Consider the following 20,934-nt stretch of genomic DNA (forward strand, 5'->3'; position numbering starts at 1 on the left):
TTCTTGTTCATGACTTTTTGTGGACCTCAAGGAAAACAAAGGGAACCTGAGAAAACACAAGTAGTCGAAAGATAGCTGTGTTTACTGAAGTTCAAAGATCATCTAATAGAAGTAGTCAACCACTGAAGTTAACAGCTGTTCGGGTCTGGACTCTGACTCGTCCAATACGTCATGTTAATCCTTTTGAGCCGTTCAGAGGTCGACGTCCTCTCCTGCTGAGGACCTGTGTGCTGTAATAACACAGTTTCCTTCAGAATTCACTTTCCCTTACTTGTTCTGGTCCTGAAGCAGTTCTTGGACTAACTTTGGAAGGAAACACTTGTGGGAAGGTCCACTGTTGTTCCTACGTGTCTCTCTCTGTGGATCTGTGGAGTCCAAGAACCTGAGAAACAGCTTTGTCTTCTGTTACATTTAGTTTTCAGATCACTGGTATTTTGCAGGTAAAGACCAGAGATCCCCTGACGTCTTTAGTCAAATCCACGACTGGGTGTTAAAGAGTTTCAGAAGTCCAAAGTTGAAATTGTCTTTGGAAATCATGGTTTTGCTCATTTCAGCAACACAATCCCAAACCACATCAAGTCAAAGCGTTGGTTTAGAGAGGAGGTGAAGCAGCACAGTGGTTTTAACATGTCATGGGGACAATCTCATGTAGGCTTCTATTCTGATTCTGTGACCAACGGCAAAACCCACGCCTCAGAACAAGGATTCAGATCTAACGTAATAGTACAAAACACTAGCATCAAAGTAAAAGTATCACTGTGCAGAATGATGTATCTGATATTACTGATGCAGTACTTCATCTTCATCATTACTGGAAAACATGACATAAAACATAAACCGGAAATACTCATGAGAAGTACTGCAAAGTTGTACTTTAGTACATTATCTGAGCAAATGTACTTCTTTCTGTCAATGTGAGACTTGAAGTAGAAAACCGTAGAGACGCGTGTGGTGCTCAGAGAACCCTGGTTACAGTAGTAACCCTGGGATCACGGCGCTGACCTCTGACCCCGCCTCCGCCCGCAGACACTTTTGCGGACTTTGTCAAAGTTTCCGCCCCGAGGAGCCGCAGCCCGCAGCCCCGCACCGAGGAGCAGCCGCAGCCCGCAGCCCGCAGCCCCGCACCGCGGAGCAGCCGCAGCCCGCAGCCCCGCGCCGAGGAGCAGCCGCAGCCCGCAGCCCGCAGCCCCGCGCCGAGGAGCAGCCGCAGCCCGCAGCCCCGCGCCGAGGAGCAGCCGCAGCCCGCAGCCCCGCACCGGAGCTCCCGGTAAGCGCCGTCGTTCTCTTCCCGGTTTCTGCTTCTTGTGAACTGGTTGATTTCGGACTCTTCGGTGACGAGGACGAGGGTTTAGTCGCTGCCGAACTTGGCCTGTAAAATCGCAATTTTAAAAGCTCTTCGGTAAAACAAACGTCCCGTTGGATTTAAACTAAAACTCTAAAGCTGGAAACATGTTTATTTCCAAAGCTGAGACTCGGCTCGGTTCAGTCCGTCAGACTGCTTCAAGAACCCGGTTAAATCACTCTGAAGTGTGCTTTACGTCCACGGTGTGAATTCTCCGCTTGAACTAGTTAAAAGAAAACAGACTTTTTATGGTAATTTTAATTTGAATGAATTAGAAATGACTTCGACCTAATCGAGGGCACTAGAATTGAATTCGAGTGTTTTCTTTGAGGATTTCCACATGTTGTGTACGGTGGAGAAGAACCGTTAAATTTGGAAAGTTTCGAAGGGAGTCTGGTGTGACTGACAGAAGCGGGTGTGTCAGCAGCAGGAGAGGAACCACCGCCCTGAGACTGACACGTGTGGACAAATCAGTGCTTCAAGCTCCCAGACAAACGGTAAGAAACACTTCATCCAGCTAAACCTAAGTGCTGATCAAGGAGATATTTAACAACTGTTCTTCATCACTGAGCTAAAAATATAAAGTGAATTCAGTCCATGTTCTTGTGTTTGAGGAGTCAGCATTCAGAAGACGATGACCTTGATGTTTGTCTGCAGGTCAAAGGTCACGAGCACAAACCGTCCTTCTGTTTAACACGTGAGTTGATGTCGAACCACAGAAAAATGTGTTTGTGTCTGTTCATCGTTGGAGAAGTTTGTTTCTAGCCTGTTTTTATAAAGTTATTTCTACTGTCAACATGATGAGCACGAAGGAATCCGTCCACCCACTCATCATACCTGCACACTCGCCTGTCAACACTGGCACACCTGAGAAACACAACCAGGCGCAGTGTCTCGTGAAATACCTCAGATCAGGCCTCATACCACAGATTGTTGAGTCACAAGACTGAGGCGCTGGTCGTCTGCTGATAGTGAATCAACAGCAGCAGCAGCTGATTCACTATCAGCTAACCTAACCCTAACCTAACCCTAACTGTTCCTCAGTAAAACAGGAAGAAATATTTCTGATTCACACTAATAATCCCAGAGAGACACAGTGAAATAAGAATTTCATAATGACATTTTGAACAGTGTCATAACCTGAAGGATTTGTTGAACTCTGATTAATGAAGACTTTTATCACTTTTACTGAACAAGACGATCGATGAGCTCGTGTTTTAACGCTTTGAACTCTGCAGCTTCTCATCGTCATGGCTGCCAAAACCAAATGGGGGGCGGTGAAGGAGCGTATGACCGCAGCTCCCACCCACGACCCGGACGCCTCGCTGGAGGCGAATCTGGAGAACGCCGACCCCGAGCTGTGCATCCGGCTGCTACAGGTACGACACCTGCAGAGAAACGTCAGACGCTGTTTAACAGGTTTGATGATTCACGTGATCCAGTCTTAATATTGAGGGGTCTGAGCTTTATGTTGGCTCAGCTGCTGGAACAGGTCAATGAGGACGTATTGAATCAGAGCCCCCGTCTGCGCCCCCCTCCAGATCCCGACCGTAGTGAACTACTCAGGTCTGCGGCGGCGGTTGGAGGCCAGCGATCAGTCCTGGATGGTGCAGTTCCTGGAGCTGCGGGGTCTGGACCTGCTGATGGAGCTGTTGGAGCGTCTCTCTGGTCGCGGCTGCGCCCGTATCGCCGATGCTCTGCTGCAGCTGACCTGTGTCGCCTGCGTCCGTGCCGTCATGAACTCGTCTGCAGGACTGCACTTCATCCTGGACAACGAGGGCTACGTCAGGACCCTGGCCCAGGGTGGGTGTGCTGTGTCGTGCTGATGCGCTCCTTTGTGTATATGTTGTATTCTGATTGGTTGCCAGGAATTGGTTGACCGTCCCTGTCCTCCCGTGTGTCTCCTCAGCTCTGGACACCTCCAACGTCATGGTGAAGATGCAGGTGTTTGAGCTGCTGGCGGCTCTCACGCTGTTTGACCCTCAGGGACACCACCTGGCTCTGGACGCCCTCGACCACTACAAGGTACAGAGCCTCCTGTGTACTGGCTGTACTGGTTTTGCTAGTTAGACCTTACATGTGTCTTTTGTTTGCTGGAACACTGGTGATCAACAACACCAAGCAGAAACATCTCTGTTAAAATCAAAAAGAACCCAAATAAAGTCCTGTTTAGTTTCTGCTCAACTCTTAGTTTTTTTACTGTCATAACAGAAAGTACAAGTCATTATGTGCAGTACTTTAGTAAGTACTGGTTACTGCAGCGCTGGAGTTTCCCTGGTAAGTATCTGGAGGAAATGTACTTCTTACCGCCCTCCAGTTACCTGATGTGTGTATCTGAACCAGTTACATGTAGGTTTGGTCGTTCTTACGTCGTATTACGTTCACAGTCATGAGGTCGATTGTGGAGTTTACATGAAGTCATAATAATAATAAGAGAGAAAATTATAATGTCGAGGAAATAATGTAGGAAAATCCTCATCGCTGTATCACTCTGAAACTGTTTCCACCACCTTCTTACATCAGTGATGGAGCAGAACGTTCACTATCAGCTCAGAAATGTTCTGTGTGTTCAGTGTGTAACGTCCGGGTGCAACTGCAGATAAGATTCAGAACAAACTGATCAGATACGTTTCAGATGTTGGGCGTATTGTTAACATCAACTTTGCCCAGACTTGTTCTGACCGCAGCCCTGATGCATGATGGGATACCATTCATTACTGTCATTATGAGGACAAGAACCTACTGGTCTGTCCATTCCTGTCTCATCCAAAAAAAAACAACAACTACACATCTGTAGGCTCCTGTCAGCAGAGACCAGCTGAAACGAATCAAATCACCTGGTTCCTCTGAAAAACCTGATGAAGCTTTAACAGTGATGAAACCGATGAAATGATAATAACCGTGGTAAATATCGTTTGTGTTCAGAGTCTCAAGAAGCAGAAGTATCGATTCAGCGTCATCATGAATGAGCTTCACGCCACAGATAACGTCCCGTACATGGTGACGCTGATGAGCATGGTCAACGTGGTCGTGCTGGGACAAGGAGACCTGAGGAAGAGGGTCCGACTGAGACAGGAGTTCATCGGTACAAACACTAATACACCATTCTACTGACACTGTTCTTGTTTGTAAGAAATGTTGGAACAAAAAACAGCTGGAACAAAAGAGTAGAAAAGACTCAATTAGCTGAGTCCAGCTTCTCAAACGTGGTTCTCTCAGGGTTAGACCAGTGAGGCGGGACTTCCCATTAACTCTACTATGAACCACCAAACAACCAGTTCTCTTACAAACCTTTGATGAGTCTGGACAGCAGGTCAGGACACGTGGTTGCTACGGTGTTAGTAAATGGTCTCTTGGTTGTGAACAAGTGACGATGTGACAACACTTTTTTGTTCTGTTGCTGTGGAGACAAATTGAATTTAAATAAAAAGTCAGAATCAGATTTTGCTGTTTGTTGTTTCAGGGCTGCAGCTGCTGGATCTACTGCCCACGCTGAGGTACCAGTTTATTTCTAATAAACAGCAAACAACACGTGTCCGTCAGTGTGTGACGTCTCTTCGTTGTCAGGGAGACGGGGGACAAGGACCTGAACATCCAGTGTGACGTATGTGAGGACTCTCTGACCGAGGACGAGGAGGAGATGGAGAGGCTGTATGGGGGCATCGACATGAGCAGCCACCAGCAGGTCTTCACCTCACTCTTCACCAAGGTAGGTTTCCACTACCTCCCTCTCCACCTTTACCACCACCTGCTGAAAAACTTACCTTCAACACCTGCACCATCAAAACCTCGGAGCCCTAATGTCTAACGTCGACTTTAATGACCACCCACGTCTGTCCTCCAATTGTCCAGGTGTCCAGCAGTCCATCCTCCGCCCAGCTGCTGTCCATCCTTCAGGCCCTGTTGTTGGTGAATCCCGACAGAGCTGAGGTCTGGCTGGCTCTGGAGATGCTGGCAGACCGGGCCACGCTGCTGGCCCAGGACCGTAAGTCTGTATCTTCACTAGCGTCCTTCATCAGACCCGTCTCGCTGGGTCCACGAGTCCTCTCGTTCTGACATCGACCAGTGAAGTAACTTTTTCATTTTTCAACTTTGTGTTGTAGCTGAAATAGATTCTGCTGAAGAGCTTCTGGTGAGGCTCCTCCCCCAGAAGTCCCTCTTAGCCAATCAGAGGGTCCAAACCATTGACAGGGCGGTACAGACCTGGCTACCTGACAGTGCCTCTGGCCAATCAGAGATGCTCATCAAAGATCCCTCGCCAACTTCTGATTTAGCAGCGTCTTCTCCTTCCCCACCTGATGTCACAGCAACAACCCCTCCCCCTCCTCCACTACCAGGTGTGGGAGTTGCTCCTCCCCCTCCCCCTCCTCCACTACCAGGTGTGGGAGTGGCTCCTCCCCCTCCCCCCCCTCCCCTACCCGGTATGGGTGTTCCTCCCCCTCCTCCCCTACCCGGTATGGGTGTTCCTCCCCCTCCTCCCCCCGCTCCCCTACCCGGTATGGGTGTTCCTCCCCCTCCTCCCCCTCCTCTCCTGCCCGGTATGGGAATTCCTCCTCCCCCTCCCCTACCTGGTATGGGAGCTCCTCCGCCCCCTCCTCCCCTACCTGGTATGGGAATTCCTCCTCCCCCTCCCCCCCTACCCGGTATGGGAATTCCTCCTCCCCCTCCCCTACCTGGTATGGGAGTCCCACCCCCCCCCCCTCCTCCAGGTGACATCATCATGGCCCAGACTATCCAAGGTCTGGGCGGATGTTATTACAGCACCCCCACCCCGATCAGGCCTGCCCCATGCCCAACCCTTCGTATGAAGAAACTAAACTGGCAAAAACTCCCGAGCAGAGCGGCGACAGGTCAGTGGTTGGTAGACCATCCTCAGGTTGACTGGTTCAGATCCAGGACTCTGGTCTTTAAATGTGGACCACTGAATGGTGCATCTCTCTGTTGTCTCAGCAGCTCAACAGTCCTTGTGGTCATCGACTTCTTCAGACTCAGTGGAACCGGACTACTGCAGCATTGAGCAGCTCTTTAGTCTCCCCCCAACTGAGACCAAGACCAGAACCCAAAACAAGACAGAAACCAAAGAGGTAGAGCAGAACCCCCAGCCTCCATCCTACAGAACTCGGACTGCAGTCACGTGTTCTCAGCTGTTCCATTAGTCAGTAACTGTTGTCGACCGTCTCACCTTCATCAACAGGTTTCGTTCATCGACGCCAAGAAAAGCCTCAACCTCAACATCTTCCTCAAGCAGTTCAAATGGTGAAACCTGTTTAGTCCACCCATCTGTCCTTCACCTGTCTTTTACCTGCATCACCTGTGCTGCACCTATTCCATCTGTCTCAGCAGTATCTGCACCTGTTCATTTCTAACCTGTCTCACCTGCTCTGTCTTACCTGTGCTCTCTGCAGTTCTCATGGGGACTTTGTGTCTCTGATCCAGAGAGGAGATAGGTCCAGGTTTGATGTGGAAGTCCTGAAACAGCTGATCAAACTGTTGCCAGAGAAACACGAGGTTAGAAGTCACTGAAACACCTGTCCTTCACCTGTTTACCATGTGTGTCCTTTGGATTTACTTTGTCCTACTTGTCCTTTGTTTCTTATTTTACCATGTGGATTTCCTGTCTCACCTACCTGTCATAATTGTCTGTGCTTCCTACCTGCCTTTAACCCGTCTCAGCCTGTCCATCATCTCATACCTACTTATTATCCAACCTGACCTTTTTACTTTTTATTTTCTTTTCATGTCCTACCTGTCTTTCTGCTGTCTCACCTGTACTACTGTATTTATCCATCTATCATCCGTGTTTGGCCCACCTCTTCCTGTCTCACTTGTCCATCTAGCTTAGCCGCCTGTCTAGCTGACCTTGACTGGCATCACCTGTTTCTGTCTCACATGATTTTCTCACATTAACGTTTCCTTATAGAACCTCTAATTTCTTTACCTGCATATCACCTGTCCTCCACCTGTCCTTCCTCAGATAGAGAACCTCAAGTCTCACCAGGCAGATCGGGACAAGCTGGCATCAGTGGATCAGTTTTACCTGCTGCTGTTGGATGTCCCCAGGTAGGAGGACGACACACCTGCTTCCACATCCCACTGGTTACACCTGATCAGAGACTGATCTTCACCTGTATGTGTGTACTGTAGTTACTCCCTGAGGATCGAGTGCATGCTGCTGTGTGAGGAGAGCAGCTGTGTGTTGGAGTCTCTAAAGCCCAAAGCTGAGCTGCTGGACCGGGCCTGCCAGAGTCCGTACACACAACAAACTCAGTAAAAACCAGAGCTGTCACTTCTTAGTCAATAATACGCAGGTGAATCTGAATCTGCACAGCTGTTGAAATTCATTTTGGCTCTGAGCTGCTCCATTGATCACTTTCTAAACTGACGACGGAGGAAAACAGTAGTGATGGGACGAAAACACAATGTGATCCAGTTCAGCTCCTCTGCAGCCAGAGAGCTTCACCACACAGGTCCTCAGTCAGTAGAAACAGTTTATCAGAAGCAGAACAACCAGCTATTGGACCACACAGAGGGTGAATGAATGATTCAAACACACCGTTAAACATCAACAGTTTAATGTGGTCCTGTTTTTGAGTGATGAATTAAAGGTGACAGCTCGGGGACACATCGAACTGATAGGAATCAGAATTCTTTATATAACATTTTGTGTTTCGTGCGTCCAGGTGTGAGGGAGAGCACCCGACTGCCGAGCTTCTGTAAACTCATCCTGAGTGTTGGAAACTTTCTCAACTATGTAAGAAACTTTTTGTTCCCAGGTTTATGGATGGATTGATTCTGATGTCTGGTTCTGTTCTGGATCCGGTTCAGTGTGTGTAACCAATAATCTGAGCTGATTTCTCCTTAACAACATTTTAAAATGATCCACTTTTCTACAGTAGAGTTTATTTACTGACCTGAGGAACTTTGAAAAGTAGATTCAGAAGTAGATTGAGAAAACGTAGTATTTAGGACGTGTGTGTTCAGTAGCAGCAGAAATATTTTACTCATAAACAAACTATTTTCTGTTGGACTGGAGTTGGACAGTTTGAGAATGATTTGATCTGATGTGATGTCATCAGTCCCCATGTGACATGTTGTTGTCAGGGGACCCACACGGGCAACGCTGACGGATTTAAGATCAGCACTCTGCTCAAACTGACAGAAACCAAAGCCAACAAGTCCAGAATCACCCTGCTGCACCACATCCTGGAGGTAACAGGAACCACTGTGCTGGTCTCACTGGTCTTACTGGGACTAAACCGGTACTAAAGGTTGTTTGTGTGACCAACAGGAAGTGGAGGAGAATCATCCCGACCTGCTCAACCTGCCCCATGATCTGGAGATCTGTGAAAAGGCTGCTGGGTAAACTGGTTTGTCGGTTTTGTGGTAGAAAAGTGTTTAAACCTTTTTCCATTTCACAGAACCACAGATAATAATGAAATATTAAGATCAGTGTGTGTGTTAGTGTGAACACGCAAAGGTTCATCACACACACTCAGACACCTGAAAAAGAAAAGACCTCGTTCTGTCTGACGACTTTTATCTGCAGGGCGAACGTGGACTCGATTCAGTCTGAAGCAAACTCTCTGATCAAACAGCTGAAAACCTCTGAGAGCAAAGTTTTGTCTTCATCCGATGACGTGAGGGACCAGTACCTGTCGGCCATACAGGTGAGACTGCCCAGACTGGAACAGGATGGATGTGAAGGTAGAGATGTGTGTGGTTTAAACCTGCTCTTCCTCTGTGGTGTGTGTTCAGGAGAGCCTGCAGGCGTGTGAGCAGCTGCAGCAGCTGTTGTCCTTGGTGGAGGACAGGAGGACCGACCTGGCCGTCTACCTGTGTGAGGACAGCAGCAGCTTCTCCCTCGACGAGCTCTTCAGCACCATCAAGACCTTCAGAGGACTGTTCCTCAGAGCCCTGAAGGTCAACAAGATGTTTTACTGATGTGTGGAATTAAAGTCCGTCAACACAACACAAGCCAGATTCAGACAAACTGAAGTTTTACCTCTTTGTTGTGTTTGTCGTTTAGTTCGATCCCACGTTTCTGTGTTTTTATTAACAAATGTGATCGTTGTGGTCGTTCAGGAGAACGAGAGTCGTCGGGAGCAGGAGAAGAGAAGGAAGCAGCAGGAGGAGGAGAAGAAACAAAGGGGAGACACAAAGATCAGTGAGTCAAACTCTGTAATTCCACCTTAAATCCAGGTTCACTGTCATGTTTTCAGTTGTGAAGGGAGATCAGGGTCCTCAGTTTTTCAGACAAGTTTAATACCACAGTTACTAAGTCAGCACCGGGAGAATGGACGATGACGTGCACGTCTGAATCTGAGGCAAAAGAAAGTTTTAGTGGGAAAACGGAGCATTGACGGTCTCAGAGAATCGTCTCCAAAATGTTTTTCAGAATCTCTGATAAAATCATTTCAAATGACAAATGTCTTGATCCAAAGTGTCTCCCACAGTCAGGAAGGACGTGTCCAACCAGGACGGAGGCTGTATCATTGACAACCTGCTGGCTGAGATCAGGAAGGGCTATAACCTGAAGGCGACCAGACCACGAGCTGAGAGGGGCAGCAGGGTCTGGGGTGAGGAGCGTGGTGATCTCACCTAGTCACTGATTTGAGAGTCTGTGTCAGTCTGTTTGACCGTGTTGTTGTTGTCAGATCGTCCCAAGGTCACAGAGAAGCCGGATTCTTCCGAAACAGTCCATGTTCCCTCACCTGAACCAGGTAAAACCAGACCAGGAGCAGGACAAGCCGAGTCTGACAGTGGCCCCACAGAAACCGAAAACCCTCCTGGGCCCGCCGCCTCTGCTTCTGCTGCTTACACAGAAGAAGAGCAGAGCCAGACCACCAGAGTCTGGGACTCGACGGCGGATTCTGGTACTCACCCTGAGACTGAAGACCAAAGTCCCGCAGGACAGGAGGGAGAGGCAGTTCCAGAGACACCAGAGGTTCTAGGAGAAAATGCAGATGTGAACATAGTGAACGGCAACGAAGAGACAAGCACGACCGAACACAGCAACGTTCCAGATCCTGGTCCAAACAAATCACCGAAAAAGTCCAGGACCAGTTCACCAGGTGAAGTCTGTGATATATTTAAGATCTTTGTGTTTTCTTCTGGTGTTGGGTTGGATCCAGTTTTCCCATGTTCTACCCGACACACAGGCCTCTAACGGAAAGAGAACCAACAAACTGGAGCTGCCTATCTCTGCATGCTCAGCCACCTCACTTGCAATCTTTAAAAAACTGCTGAAGACAGAACTCTTCCGCATCTTCCTTTGCACTTCACATCTCTTGAAACAGAAACACTTTTTAACAGCACTTTGCTTTGATGTTGTTTCTTCTTGACTTAGATTTTGTTTGCTTGCCTTGTTCCTCACTTGTAAGTCGCTTTGGGTAAAAGCGTCTGCTAAATGACTAATATAAAATGTAAATGTAAACTGACCAATCAGAGCTCTCGCTTTATCCACAGGTGCCGACCCTGTTCAGTCCAAACACACTAAAAGTAAGAGAGGCTGTGTTTCACACTGAGGTGAGTCAGCAGATCCTGAACCAGTCTCACACAGTTCACATCAAGAACACTGATTCTGATCGTGGAACATGTTTCCCCTGAGTCCAGTCTGTCAGGACTCTGGAGCTGATCGTGGGTTTGTGGTGAGCTGGTCCATCCAGCTGACCTTGATGACTCTGAGGTCCTCAGAGGAAGTGTTCTGCTCACTATTCTTCTGTGTTTCCAGGTGTGCGGAGGAGGACTTGTCTCCATGACTACGAGAAAACAATATGAAAAATCCGAACTAATCAGAAGAAGGAGAAACTGATGCACTTCGTCAGTTGAAGGTTTTATTTTTCTGTGTTTTTATCTGATAATAGTTTAAATGAGTCTTTGGGATACGTTCATTAACTCTCAGCTGTGTCGACGTCGTCAGTTTATTGAACTTTTATCAATTTTAATCTGAGGGCAGCTCGATGCTGCCATTTGTCTTCCTGAAGCTCCAACCTTTCAAAATAAAAGCCCTCAGCAGGTCCCAGACGAAATGTTCCCATGTTGATTCTGTTTTCTGGGTCCTAGTTTTCTGGAGTTCAGGTGTTTTCACAGATGACGTGTGTGAACGACAGGCAGCAGATACTTCCACATGTCCTCAGGTGACTGAAGTTCACCTGCGGTAACACTTTAACATGTGAACCAGCAGTTGTTAAAACCACCAGCTGGTCTCAGACCAGATACTGTAGATAAGCAGGGAACATGAAGAGATTTAAGAAACCAACGCAGTCCACGGTTCAGTTTGGAAAAATAACTGAGCCTCATTTTTATTCAGACACCAGAGCTCTGTCCTGGCTTTACTAACCTCTGTCCACATCACGTCGTCACCCATCATTTATCTGTTCACACCGATTCACTTCACACAAAAACCCGTTCAACACTTTGTTCACATGTGTGTTTGAGACTTTTCCTGTTAATAAACATTCGAATGAACAAAGAAAAGTTGTGTTTCAGTGAATTTAAGCTTCAGGACTGAGATCAGACATGTGTTTCACTTCATGTTAGCTTCAGTGTTGTAGCTGCTGCTGCTGCTGCAAGTGTTAATTATCTTAACGAGCAGTTAGTGCTTAATTACACGCACTCAGAGTTGATGTCGGTGTTTACACCACTCGTTCCTCACAAACATGTTCTAGAGTCCAGATGTGTGTTACTGCTGCAGGTCTCAGGTCTGCAGGGACCAGGGGTGGGTCTATTTAATTAGGTTAATTAAAGTTTAGCTTTAACTTAAACTAGTTAGTTAGTTGTAATCAGGAGGAGCCGGAAATCGAACCACTGACCCAGAGGACGATGCGCTGAACCACATGCTGAGTTCTTACTATGATCTTTTTGGTTTCCAGTTCAGGAAAAAAGTCCTTCGTACTCCTACTTTGGTACTTATACTGCATGAGTGAGACAGGAATATCTACTGCGTTTATCTGAAGGTTTAGTTATTTTACAAAAGATTAAAAGTATTCTCCTCTGATCTGAGTTTGGACCAAACAAGCAGGCGTCACCATGGGCGAGAAAGTATTCAATACTCAATTAAAACTAATCTGTTACTTACAGTCGTGTATGAAACTGAGAGGTTTGTGGATTGTTTTTCACCGACGTCACTGTTTACTGCGAGTACTTCAATACTACACAGTATTTTCACAAGTATCACTGTACTTTATCTGAGTACAGCACGGACCCTGTAAACGAACCAGAACTAGAACCTGTGTGTGTGTGTGTGTGTGTGATCAGATCAATAACACAGACGTCATCCCAAGGTGACGTCATCCCAAACCCAGCGCCCCGCCCTGACCTGCCCGTCACATCACGTGACTCCCGCAGGAAACGTAGATTAATAATTATTAATTAGGGTGATGATGATGATGATGATGATGATGATGTTTTGCCGTGTTGCTGTGCTCTGACCTCGTGCGCGTGTCACAGTGATCAGCAGAAGACCGGAAACCCTCCTGCCTTCACAATAAAAGCACCAGATAGCGCATGGGCTGTATTTTCAGGATGCAGTACAAGTTCGTTAAGTACTAACTCACTAACTCTCAGTGAGGTCACACACGTTGCACTACTACATGTGTCTAACCACATTTACAATTTCTGCTGTGAAACTACCTGTATCACACCTGAAGAAGTAAATGTTCAGCTCAGTATGATCATAATTTACATTTATAATTTACATTTACACTAACCAGCCACTTTTCATAGTACTGTGAGCAACAATGGAAAAATGAATGAGTAAAATTTTATTCATGTCTGGTTTCAAACTGAATGCCGACAAAATACATGTGCAGTATCAAAAACAATCTCTGGGTTAGAGATATTTTAAAGGAAGAAACTCGTCATCATCATTATGATTTATGCAAATGTGTTTTAATGGGTTGAATAAAAAAAAGGTTTAGATTAATTTAGTATTGTCGTTAGATCAGGAAAAACTGATAAAATGTTAAAAACATTCCAACAGTGTTTGTGCTCAGTTTTCAGACTTTACAGAGATAGAATAAAATACACTACAATAAGAAGTAAGTACGGAAACTTAGGTCCTGAGAATATGCAAGAACGAAGAACTAATCCAAAGAGTCTGCACGGTGTTTTATTTTGAAGGCCTCGCCGTTCCGCTTCCTGTGCCGTGTCGTTAACGCGGCGCGTCTTGACGCAGCAGGAGGCCGCTGGTGCGTCAGGAGGAGACCGGGGGGGAGAGATGCCATGACAGCAGCATCACCGAGCACCACGACCACCGGCAGGATTTCACTCAGCGTCTGATCCGCTTCCTGTCGCTCTGGACCCTCCGGGGACGCCTCTCATGCTTTGTTCGCTTCGCAGCGCGTCAGTGCGGATTTTAAACGGGAGAGATCAGCGGGGGGAGCGGCAGCATCAGCAGCGGAGGTAAGAGCTGCAGGGGGGGGCAGGGCGTGGAGGAGGGGAGCGGGTACCGGACTGTCTGTCTGCCCGAGCATCTGTCTGTCTGCCTGTCCGGTCATCGCCGTCTTTATTCTCCGTTACCGGCTGCTCTTTGTGGCTCTAGGGCGGGGAGGCTCCCGCGGTCCGGCCTGCAGCCGAGGATGAGGCGCTGAGGCCCGGATGGATATTTCTATAGAACCGATCCGGTTCATCCAGCATCCTGTGTGTGTTTCCCGGGTGTGGCACGGTTCAGGTGAGCCGGGCTGAACCGTGATGAGGATGAACAGGTTGATCCGCACCAGAGCCACTTCCTGTCTGTAGGATCATTAAAATGTTCAGATATTTATTTAATGTTTTTCCTGTTGTTGTTGTTGTTAATAATAGGTTAAAGGTCAAATCAACTGAGCAACGGTCGAAATGAACAGATATAATATCAATTAAGAAAAAACAATTAACAAACCAACGCTGAAAACTGCTGACACGCAGAATTTCTGGTTCTCAGGTGGTTAATACCTGGAGTCTCTTCTTCTGTGGTTTTCTCCTCTCTGGTTTCTCCTCTGTCTCTTCTTCTGTAGTTTTTCCTCTGTCTCTTCTGTTGTTTCTCCTCTGTCTCTTCTTCTGTGTTTTCTCCTCTGTCTCTTCTTCTGTGTTTTCTCCTCTGTCTCTTCTTCTGTGTTTTCTCCTCTGTCTCTTCTTCTGTGTTTTTTCCTCTGTCTCTTCTTCTGTTGTTTCTCCTCTGTCTCTTCTTCTGTTGTTTCTCCTCTGTCTCTTCTTCTGTGTTTTCTCCTCTGTCTCTTCTTCTGTGTTTTCTCCTCTGTCTCTTCTTCTGTTGTTTCTCCTCTGTCTCTTCTTCTGTGTTTTCTCCTCTGTCTCTTCTTCTGTTGTTTCTCCTCTGTCTCTTCTTCTGTGGTTTCTCCTCTGTCTCTTCTTCTGTTGTTTCTCCTCTGTCTCTTCTTCTGTAGTTTTTCCTCTGTCTCTTCTTCTGTGGTTTTCTCTTCTGTGGTTTCTCCTCTGTCTCTTCTTCTGTGTTTTCTCCTCTGTCTCTTCTTCTGTTGTTTCTCCTCTGTCTCTTCTTCTGTTGTTTTTCCTCTGTCTCTTCTTCTGTAGTTTTTCCTCTGTCTCTTCTTCTGTGTTTTCTCCTCTGTCTCTTCTTCTGTGGTTTCTCCTCTGTCTCTTCTTCTGTTGTTTCTCCTCTGTCTCTTCTTCTGTGTTTTCTCCTCTGTCTCTTCTTCTGTGGTTTCTCCTCTGTCTCTTCTTCTGTTGTTTCTCCTCTGTCTCTTCTTCTGTTGCTTTTCCTCTGTCTCTTCTTCTGTAGTTTTTCCTCTGTCTCTTCTTCTGTGGTTTTCTCTTCTCTGGTTTCTCCTCTGTCTCTTCTTCTGTTGTTTCTCCTCTGTCTCTTCTTCTGTGTTTTCTCCTCTGTCTCTTCTTCTGTGTTTTCTCCTCTGTCTCTTCTTCTGTGTTTTTTCCTCTGTCTCTTCTTCTGTTGCTTTTCCTCTGTCTCTTCTTCTGTTGTTTCTCCTCTGTCTCTTCTTCTGTAGTTTTTCCTCTGTCTCTTCTTCTGTTGTTTCTCCTCTGTCTCTTCTTCTGTTGTTTCTCCTCTGTCTCTTCTTCTGTTGTTTCTCCCTCTGTCTCTTCTTCTGTGGTTTTCTCCTCACTGGTTCTCCTCTGGTCTCTCTTCTGTAGTTTTTCTCTGTCTCTTCTGTTGTTTTCTCCTCTGTCTCTTCTTCTGTTGTTTCTCCTCTGTCTCTTCTTCTGTTGTTCTCTCTCTCTCTCTGTGTTTTTTTCCTCTGTCTCTTCTGTTGTTTCTCCTCTGTCTCTTCTTCTGTTGTTTCTCCTCTGTCTCTTCTTCTGTGTTTTCTCCTCTGTCTCTTCTTCTGTTGTTTCTCCTCTGTCTCTTCTTCTGTTGTTTCTCCTCTGTCTCTTCTTCTGTGGTTTCTATTCCGTCTCTTCTTCTGTGTTTTCTCCTCTGTCTCTTCTTCTGTGTTTTCTCCTCTGTCTCTTCTTCTGTTGTTTCTCCTCTGTCTCTTCTTCTGTGTTTTCTCCTCTGTCTCTTCTTCTGTGTTTTCTCCTCTGTCTCTTCTTCTGTAGTTTCTCCTCTGTCTCTTCTTCTGTAGTTTTTCCTCTGTCTCTTCTTCTGTTGTTTTTCCTCTGTCTCTTCTTCTGTTGTTTTTCCTCTGTCTCTTCTTCTGTGTTTTTTCCTCTGTCTCTTCTTCTGTTGCTTTTCCTCTGTCTCTTCTTCTGTTGTTTCTCCTCTGTCTCTTCTTCTGTAGTTTTTCCTCTGTCTCTTCTTCTGTGTTTTCTCCTCTGTCTCTTCTTCTGTTGTTTCTCCTCTGTCTCTTCTTCTGTGTTTTCTCCTCTGTCTCTTCTTCTGTTGTTTCTCCTCTGTCTCTTCTTCTGTTGTTTCTCCTCTGTCTCTTCTTCTGTGGTTTCTCCTCTGTCTCTTCTTCTGTTGTTTTTCCTCTGTCTCTTCTTCTGTGTTTTCTCCTCTGTCTCTTCTTCTGTTGTTTCTCCTCTGTCTCTTCTTCTGTTGTTTCTCCTCTGTCTCTTCTTCTGTTGTTTCTCCACCGTCTCTTCTTCTGTGGTTTTCTCCTCTCTGGTTTCTCCTCTGTCTCTTCTTCTGTAGTTTTTCCTCTGTCTCTTCTTCTGTTGTTTCTCCTCTGTCTCTTCTTCTGTTGTTTCTCCTCTGTCTCTTCTTCTGTGTTTTCTCCTCTGTCTCTTCTTCTGTTGTTTCTCCTCTGTCTCTTCTTCTGTTGTTTCTCCACCGTCTCTTCTTCTGTGGTTTTCTCCTCTCTGGTTTTCTCCTCTGTCTCTTCTTCTGTAGTTTTTCCTCTGTCTCTTCTGTTGTTTCTCCTCTGTCTCTTCTTCTGTTGTTTCTCCTCTGTCTCTTCTTCTGTAGTTTTTCCTCTGTCTCTTCTTCTGTAGTTTTTCCTCTGTCTCTTCTTCTGTTGTTTCTCCTCTGTCTCTTCTTCTGTGTTTTTTCCTCTGTCTCTTCTTCTGTTGTTTCTCCTCTGTCTCTTCTTCTGTGTTTCTCCTCTGTCTCTTCTTCTGTTGTTTCTCCACCGTCTCTTCTTCTGTGGTTTTCTCCTCACTGGTTTCTCCTCTGTCTCTTCTTCTGTAGTTTTTCCTCTGTCTCTTCTGTTGTTTCTCCTCTGTCTCTTCTTCTGTTGTTTCTCCTCTGTCTCTTCTTCTGTTGTTTTTCCTCTGTCTCTTCTTCTGTAGTTTTTCCTCTGTCTCTTCTTCTGTTGTTTCTCCTCTGTCTCTTCTTCTGTGTTTTTTCCTCTGTCTCTTCTTCTGTTGTTTCTCCTCTGTCTCTTCTTCTGTTGTTTCTCCTCTGTCTCTTCTTCTGTGTTTTCTCCTCTGTCTCTTCTTCTGTTGTTTCTCCTCTGTCTCTTCTTCTGTGGTTTCTATTCCGTCTCTTCTTCTGTGTTTTCTCCTCTGTCTCTTCTTCTGTTTTCTCCTCTGTTCTTCTGTTGTTTCTCCCTCGTCTCTTCTTCGTGTTTTCTCCTCTGTCTCTTCTTCTGTGTTTTCTCCTCTGTCTCTTCTTCTGTGTTTTCTCCTCTGTCTCTTCTTCTGTTGCTTTTCCTCTGTCTCTTCTTCTGTGTTTTCTCCTCTGTCTCTTCTTCTGTAGTTTTTCCTCTGTCTCTTCTTCTGTTGTTTCTCCTCTGTCTCTTCTTCTGTAGTTTTTCCTCTGTCTCTTCTTCTGTTGCTTTTCCTCTGTCTCTTCTTCTGTTGCTTTTCCTCTGTCTCTTCTTCTGTGTTTTTTCCTCTGTCTCTTCTTCTGTTGCTTTTCCTGTCTCTTCTTCTGTTGTTCTCCTCGTCTCTTCTTCTGTAGTTTTCCTCTGTCTCTCTCTGTGTTTTTCTCCTCTGTCTCTTCTTCTGTTGTTTCTCCTCTGTCTCTTCTTCTGTTGTTTCTCCACCGTCTCTTCTTCTGTGGTTTTCTCCTGGTTTCTCCTCTGTCTCTTCTTCTGTAGTTTTTCCACTGTCTCTTCTTCTGTTGTTTCTCCTCTGTCTCTTCTTCTGTTGTTTCTCCTCTGTCTCTTCTTCTGTGTTTTCTCCTCTGTCTCTTCTTCTGTGTTTTCTCCTCTGTCTCTTCTTCTGTTGTTTCTCCACCGTCTCTTCTTCTGTGGTTTTCTCCTCACTGGTTTCTCCTCTGTCTCTTCTTCTGTAGTTTTTTCCTCTGTCTCTTCTGTTGTTTCTCCTCTGTCTCTTCTTCTGTTGTTTCTCCTCTGTCTCTCTTCGTAGTTTTTCCTCTGTCTCTCTTCTGTAGTTTTTCCTCTGTCTCTTCTTCTGTGTTTCTCCTCTGTCTCTTCTTCTGTGGTTTTTCCTCTGTCTCTTCTGTTGTTTCTCCTCTGTCTCTTCTTCTGTTTTCTCCTCTGTCTCTTCTTCTGTTGTTTCTCCTCTGTCTTCTCTGTTGCTTTTCCTCTGTCTCTTCCTTCTGTAGTTCTTCTCCTCTTCTCTTCTTCTGTGGTTTCTATTCCGTCTCTTCTTCTGTGTTTTCTCCTCTGTCTCTTCTTCTGTGTGTCTCCTCTGTCTCTTCTTCGTTGTTTCTCCTCTGTCCGCTTCTTCTGTAGTTTCTCCTCTGTCTCTTCTTCTGTGTTTTCTCCTCTGTCTCTTCTTCTGTAGTTTCTCCTCTGTCTCTTCTTCTGTAGTTTTTCCTCTGTCTCTTCTTCTGTGTTTTCTCCTCTGTCTCTTCTTCTGTTGTTTCTCCTCTGTCTCTTCTTCTGTGTTTTTTCCTCTGTCTCTTCTTCTGTAGTTTTTCCTCTGTCTCTTCTTCTGTTGTTTCTCCTCTGTCTCTTCTTCTGTGTTTTTTCCTCTGTCTCTTCTTCTGTTGCTTTTCCTCTGTCTCTTCTTCTGTGTTTTCTCCTCTGTCTCTTCTTCCGTGTTTTCTCCTCTGTCTCTTCTTCTGTTCTTTCTCCTCTGTCTCTTCTTCTGTAGTTTTTCCTCTGTCTCTTCTTCTGTTGTTTCTCCTCTGTCTCTTCTTCTGTTGTGTTTCTCCTCTGTCTCTTCTTCTGTAGTTTTTCCTCTGTCTCTTCTTCTGTTGTTTTCTCCTCTGTCTCTTCTTCTGTTGCTTTTCCTCTGTCTCTTCTTCTGTAGTTTTTCCTCTGTCTCTTCTTCTGTGGTTTTCTCTTCTGTGGTTTCTCCTCTGTCTCTTCTTCTGTGTTTTCTCCTCTGTCTCTTCTTCTGTTGTTTCTCCTCTGTCTCTTCTTCTGTGTTTTCTCCTCTGTCTCTTCTTCTCTGGTTTCTCCTCTGTCTCTTCTTCTGTTGTTTCGCCTTGTCTCTCTTCTGTTGCTTTTCCTCTCTCTCTTCTTCTGTAGTTTTTCCTCTGTCTCTTCTTCTGTGTTTTCTCTTCTCTGGTTTCTCCTCTGTCTCTTCTTCTGTGTTTCTCCTCTGTCTCTTCTCTGTGTTTGCTCCTCTGTCTCTTCTTCTGTGTTTTTTCCTGTCTCTCTCTGTGTTTTTCCTCTGTCTCTTCTTCTGTTGCTTTTCCTCTGTCTCTTCTTCTGTTGTTTCCTCTCGTCTCTTCTTCTGTGTTTTCTCCTCTGTCTCTTCTTCTGTTGTTTCCTCTGTCTCTTCTTCTGTTGTTTCTCCTCTGTCTCTTCTTCTGTGGTTTTCTCCTCTCTGGTTTCTCCTCTGTCTCTTCTTCTGTAGTTTTTCCACTGTCTCTTCTTCTGTGTTTTCTCCTCTGTCTCTTCTTCTGTTGTTTCTCCTCTGTCTCTTCTTCTGTGTTTCTCCTCTGTCTCTTCTTCTCTGGTTTCTCCTCTGTCTCTTCTCCTCACTGGTTTCTCCTCTGTCTCTTCTTCTGTAGTTTTTCCTCTGTCTCTTCTGTTGTTTCTCCTCTGTCTCTTCTTTGGTTTCTCCTCTGTCTCTTCTTCTGTGGTTTCTATTCCGTCTCTTCTTCTGTGTTTTCTCCTCTGTCTCTTCTTCTCTGGTTTCTCCTCTGTCTCTTCTCCTCACTGGTTTCTCCTCTGTCTCTTCTTCTGTAGTTTTTCCTCTGTCTCTTCTGTTGTTTCTCCTCTGTCTCGTTACTACTGTGTTCCTCTGTCTCTTCTTCTGTAGTTTTTCCTCTGTCTCTTCTTCTGTGGTTTTCTCTTCTGTGGTTTCTCCTCTGTCTCTTCTTCTGTGTTTTCTCCTCTGTCTCTTCTTCTGTTGTTTCTCCACCGTCTCTTCTTCTGTGGTTTTCTCCTCTCTGGTTTCTCCTCTGTCTCTTCTTTCTGTAGTTTTCCACTGTCTCTTCTTCTGTAGTTTTCTCCTCTGTCTCTTCTTCTGTTGTTTCTCCTCTGTCTCTTCTTCTGTGTTTTCTCCTCTGTCTCTTCTTCTCTGGTTTCTCCTCTGTCTCTTCTCCTCACTGGTTTCTCCTCTGTCTCTTCTTCTGTAGTTTTTCCTCTGTCTCTTCTGTTGTTTCTCCTCTGTCTCTTCTTCTGTTTTTCTCCTCTCTCTTCTTCTGTGGTTTCTATTCCGTCTCTTCTTCTGTGTTTTCTCCTCTGTCTCTTCTTCTGTGTTTTCTCCTCTGTCTCTTCTTCTGTAGTTTCTCCTCTGTTCCTCTTCTACTGTTGTTTTTTCTCCTCTGTCTCTTCTGTCTTGCTTTCCTCTGTCTTCTCTGTAGTTTTTCCTCTGTCTCTTCTTCTGTGTTTTCTCCTCTGTCTCTTCTTCTGTTGTTTCTCCTCTGTCTCTTCTTCTGTTGTTTCTCCACCGTCTCTTCTTCTGTGGTTTTCTCCTCTCTGGTTCTCCTCTGTCTCTTCTTCTGTAGTTTTTCCACTGTCTCTTCTTCTGTTGTTTCTCCTCTGTCTCTTCTTCTGTTGTTTCCCTGTCTCTTCTTCTGTGTTTTCCCTGTCTCTTCTTCTCTGGTTTCTCCTCTGTCTCTTCTGTTGTTTCTCCTCTGTCTCTTCTGTAGTTTTTCCTCTGTCTCTTCTTCTGTGGTTTTCTCTTCTGTGGTTTCTCCTCTGTCTCTTCTTCTGTGTTTTCTCCTCTGTCTCTTCTCTGTTGTTTCTCCACCGTCTCTTCTTCTGTGGTTTTCTCCTCTCTGGTTTCTCCTCTGTCTCTTCTTCTGTAGTTTTTCCACTGTCTCTTCTTGTTGTTTTCCCTGTCTCTTCTTCTGTTGTTTCTCCTCTGTCTTCTTCTGTGTTTCTCCTCTGTCCTCTTCTCTCTGGTTTCTCCTCTGTCCTCTCCTCACTGGTTTC

General features: G+C 45.8%; 1 protein-coding gene and 1 pseudogene across 8 annotated transcripts; both read left to right on the top strand.

Annotated features, from left to right (window-relative positions):
• Nucleotides 1-1,194: 1,194 nt before the first annotated feature.
• LOC113149218 (inverted formin-2-like) lies at nucleotides 1,195-11,818 on the top strand. 8 transcript variants are annotated; one of them, XM_026341163.2, is made up of 26 exons: nucleotides 1,202-1,593; nucleotides 1,674-1,839; nucleotides 1,957-2,039; nucleotides 2,581-2,721; nucleotides 2,884-3,145; nucleotides 3,252-3,367; nucleotides 4,268-4,427; nucleotides 4,806-4,839; nucleotides 4,910-5,051; nucleotides 5,195-5,327; nucleotides 5,446-6,192; nucleotides 6,293-6,426; nucleotides 6,537-6,598; nucleotides 6,748-6,850; nucleotides 7,317-7,402; nucleotides 7,487-7,587; nucleotides 8,023-8,093; nucleotides 8,444-8,551; nucleotides 8,631-8,701; nucleotides 8,889-9,009; nucleotides 9,098-9,262; nucleotides 9,425-9,506; nucleotides 9,796-9,918; nucleotides 9,997-10,413; nucleotides 10,808-10,867; nucleotides 11,073-11,818. In XM_026341163.2, exons 4-25 carry the CDS (start codon nucleotides 2,593-2,595, stop codon nucleotides 10,864-10,866), a joined length of 3,426 nt encoding a protein of 1,141 aa, XP_026196948.1. In that variant the 5' UTR covers nucleotides 1,202-1,593; nucleotides 1,674-1,839; nucleotides 1,957-2,039; nucleotides 2,581-2,592; the 3' UTR covers nucleotide 10,867; nucleotides 11,073-11,818. The 8 variants fall into 8 exon arrangements, with proteins under 8 accessions (XP_026196954.1, XP_026196952.1, XP_026196953.1 ...); XM_026341162.2 differs by having other exon boundaries at nucleotides 1,202-1,839; XM_026341166.2 differs by having other exon boundaries at nucleotides 1,202-1,839; nucleotides 6,296-6,426.
• A 2,121-nt stretch (nucleotides 11,819-13,939) lies between these two features.
• LOC113149667 overlaps nucleotides 13,940-20,934 on the top strand; it is a 22,501-nt pseudogene continuing 15,506 nt past the window's right edge.

This window comes from Anabas testudineus, chromosome 24, assembly GCF_900324465.2.
Source record: "Anabas testudineus chromosome 24, fAnaTes1.2, whole genome shotgun sequence".
In the NCBI taxonomy this organism is placed as follows: Eukaryota; Metazoa; Chordata; class Actinopteri; order Anabantiformes; family Anabantidae; genus Anabas; species Anabas testudineus.

Excerpts from the sequence above, each read along its gene's own strand:
- LOC113149218 (XM_026341162.2), top strand. The coding sequence starts at position 2,593 with ATGGCTGCCAAAACCAAATGGGGGGCGGTGAAGGAGCGTATGACCGCA. Across the intron at positions 4,428-4,805 it reads ACTGAGACAGGAGTTCATCG|GGCTGCAGCTGCTGGATCTA; the intron begins GTACAAACACTA and ends TTGTTGTTTCAG. Across the intron at positions 5,328-5,445 it reads CACGCTGCTGGCCCAGGACC|CTGAAATAGATTCTGCTGAA; the intron begins GTAAGTCTGTAT and ends TTTGTGTTGTAG.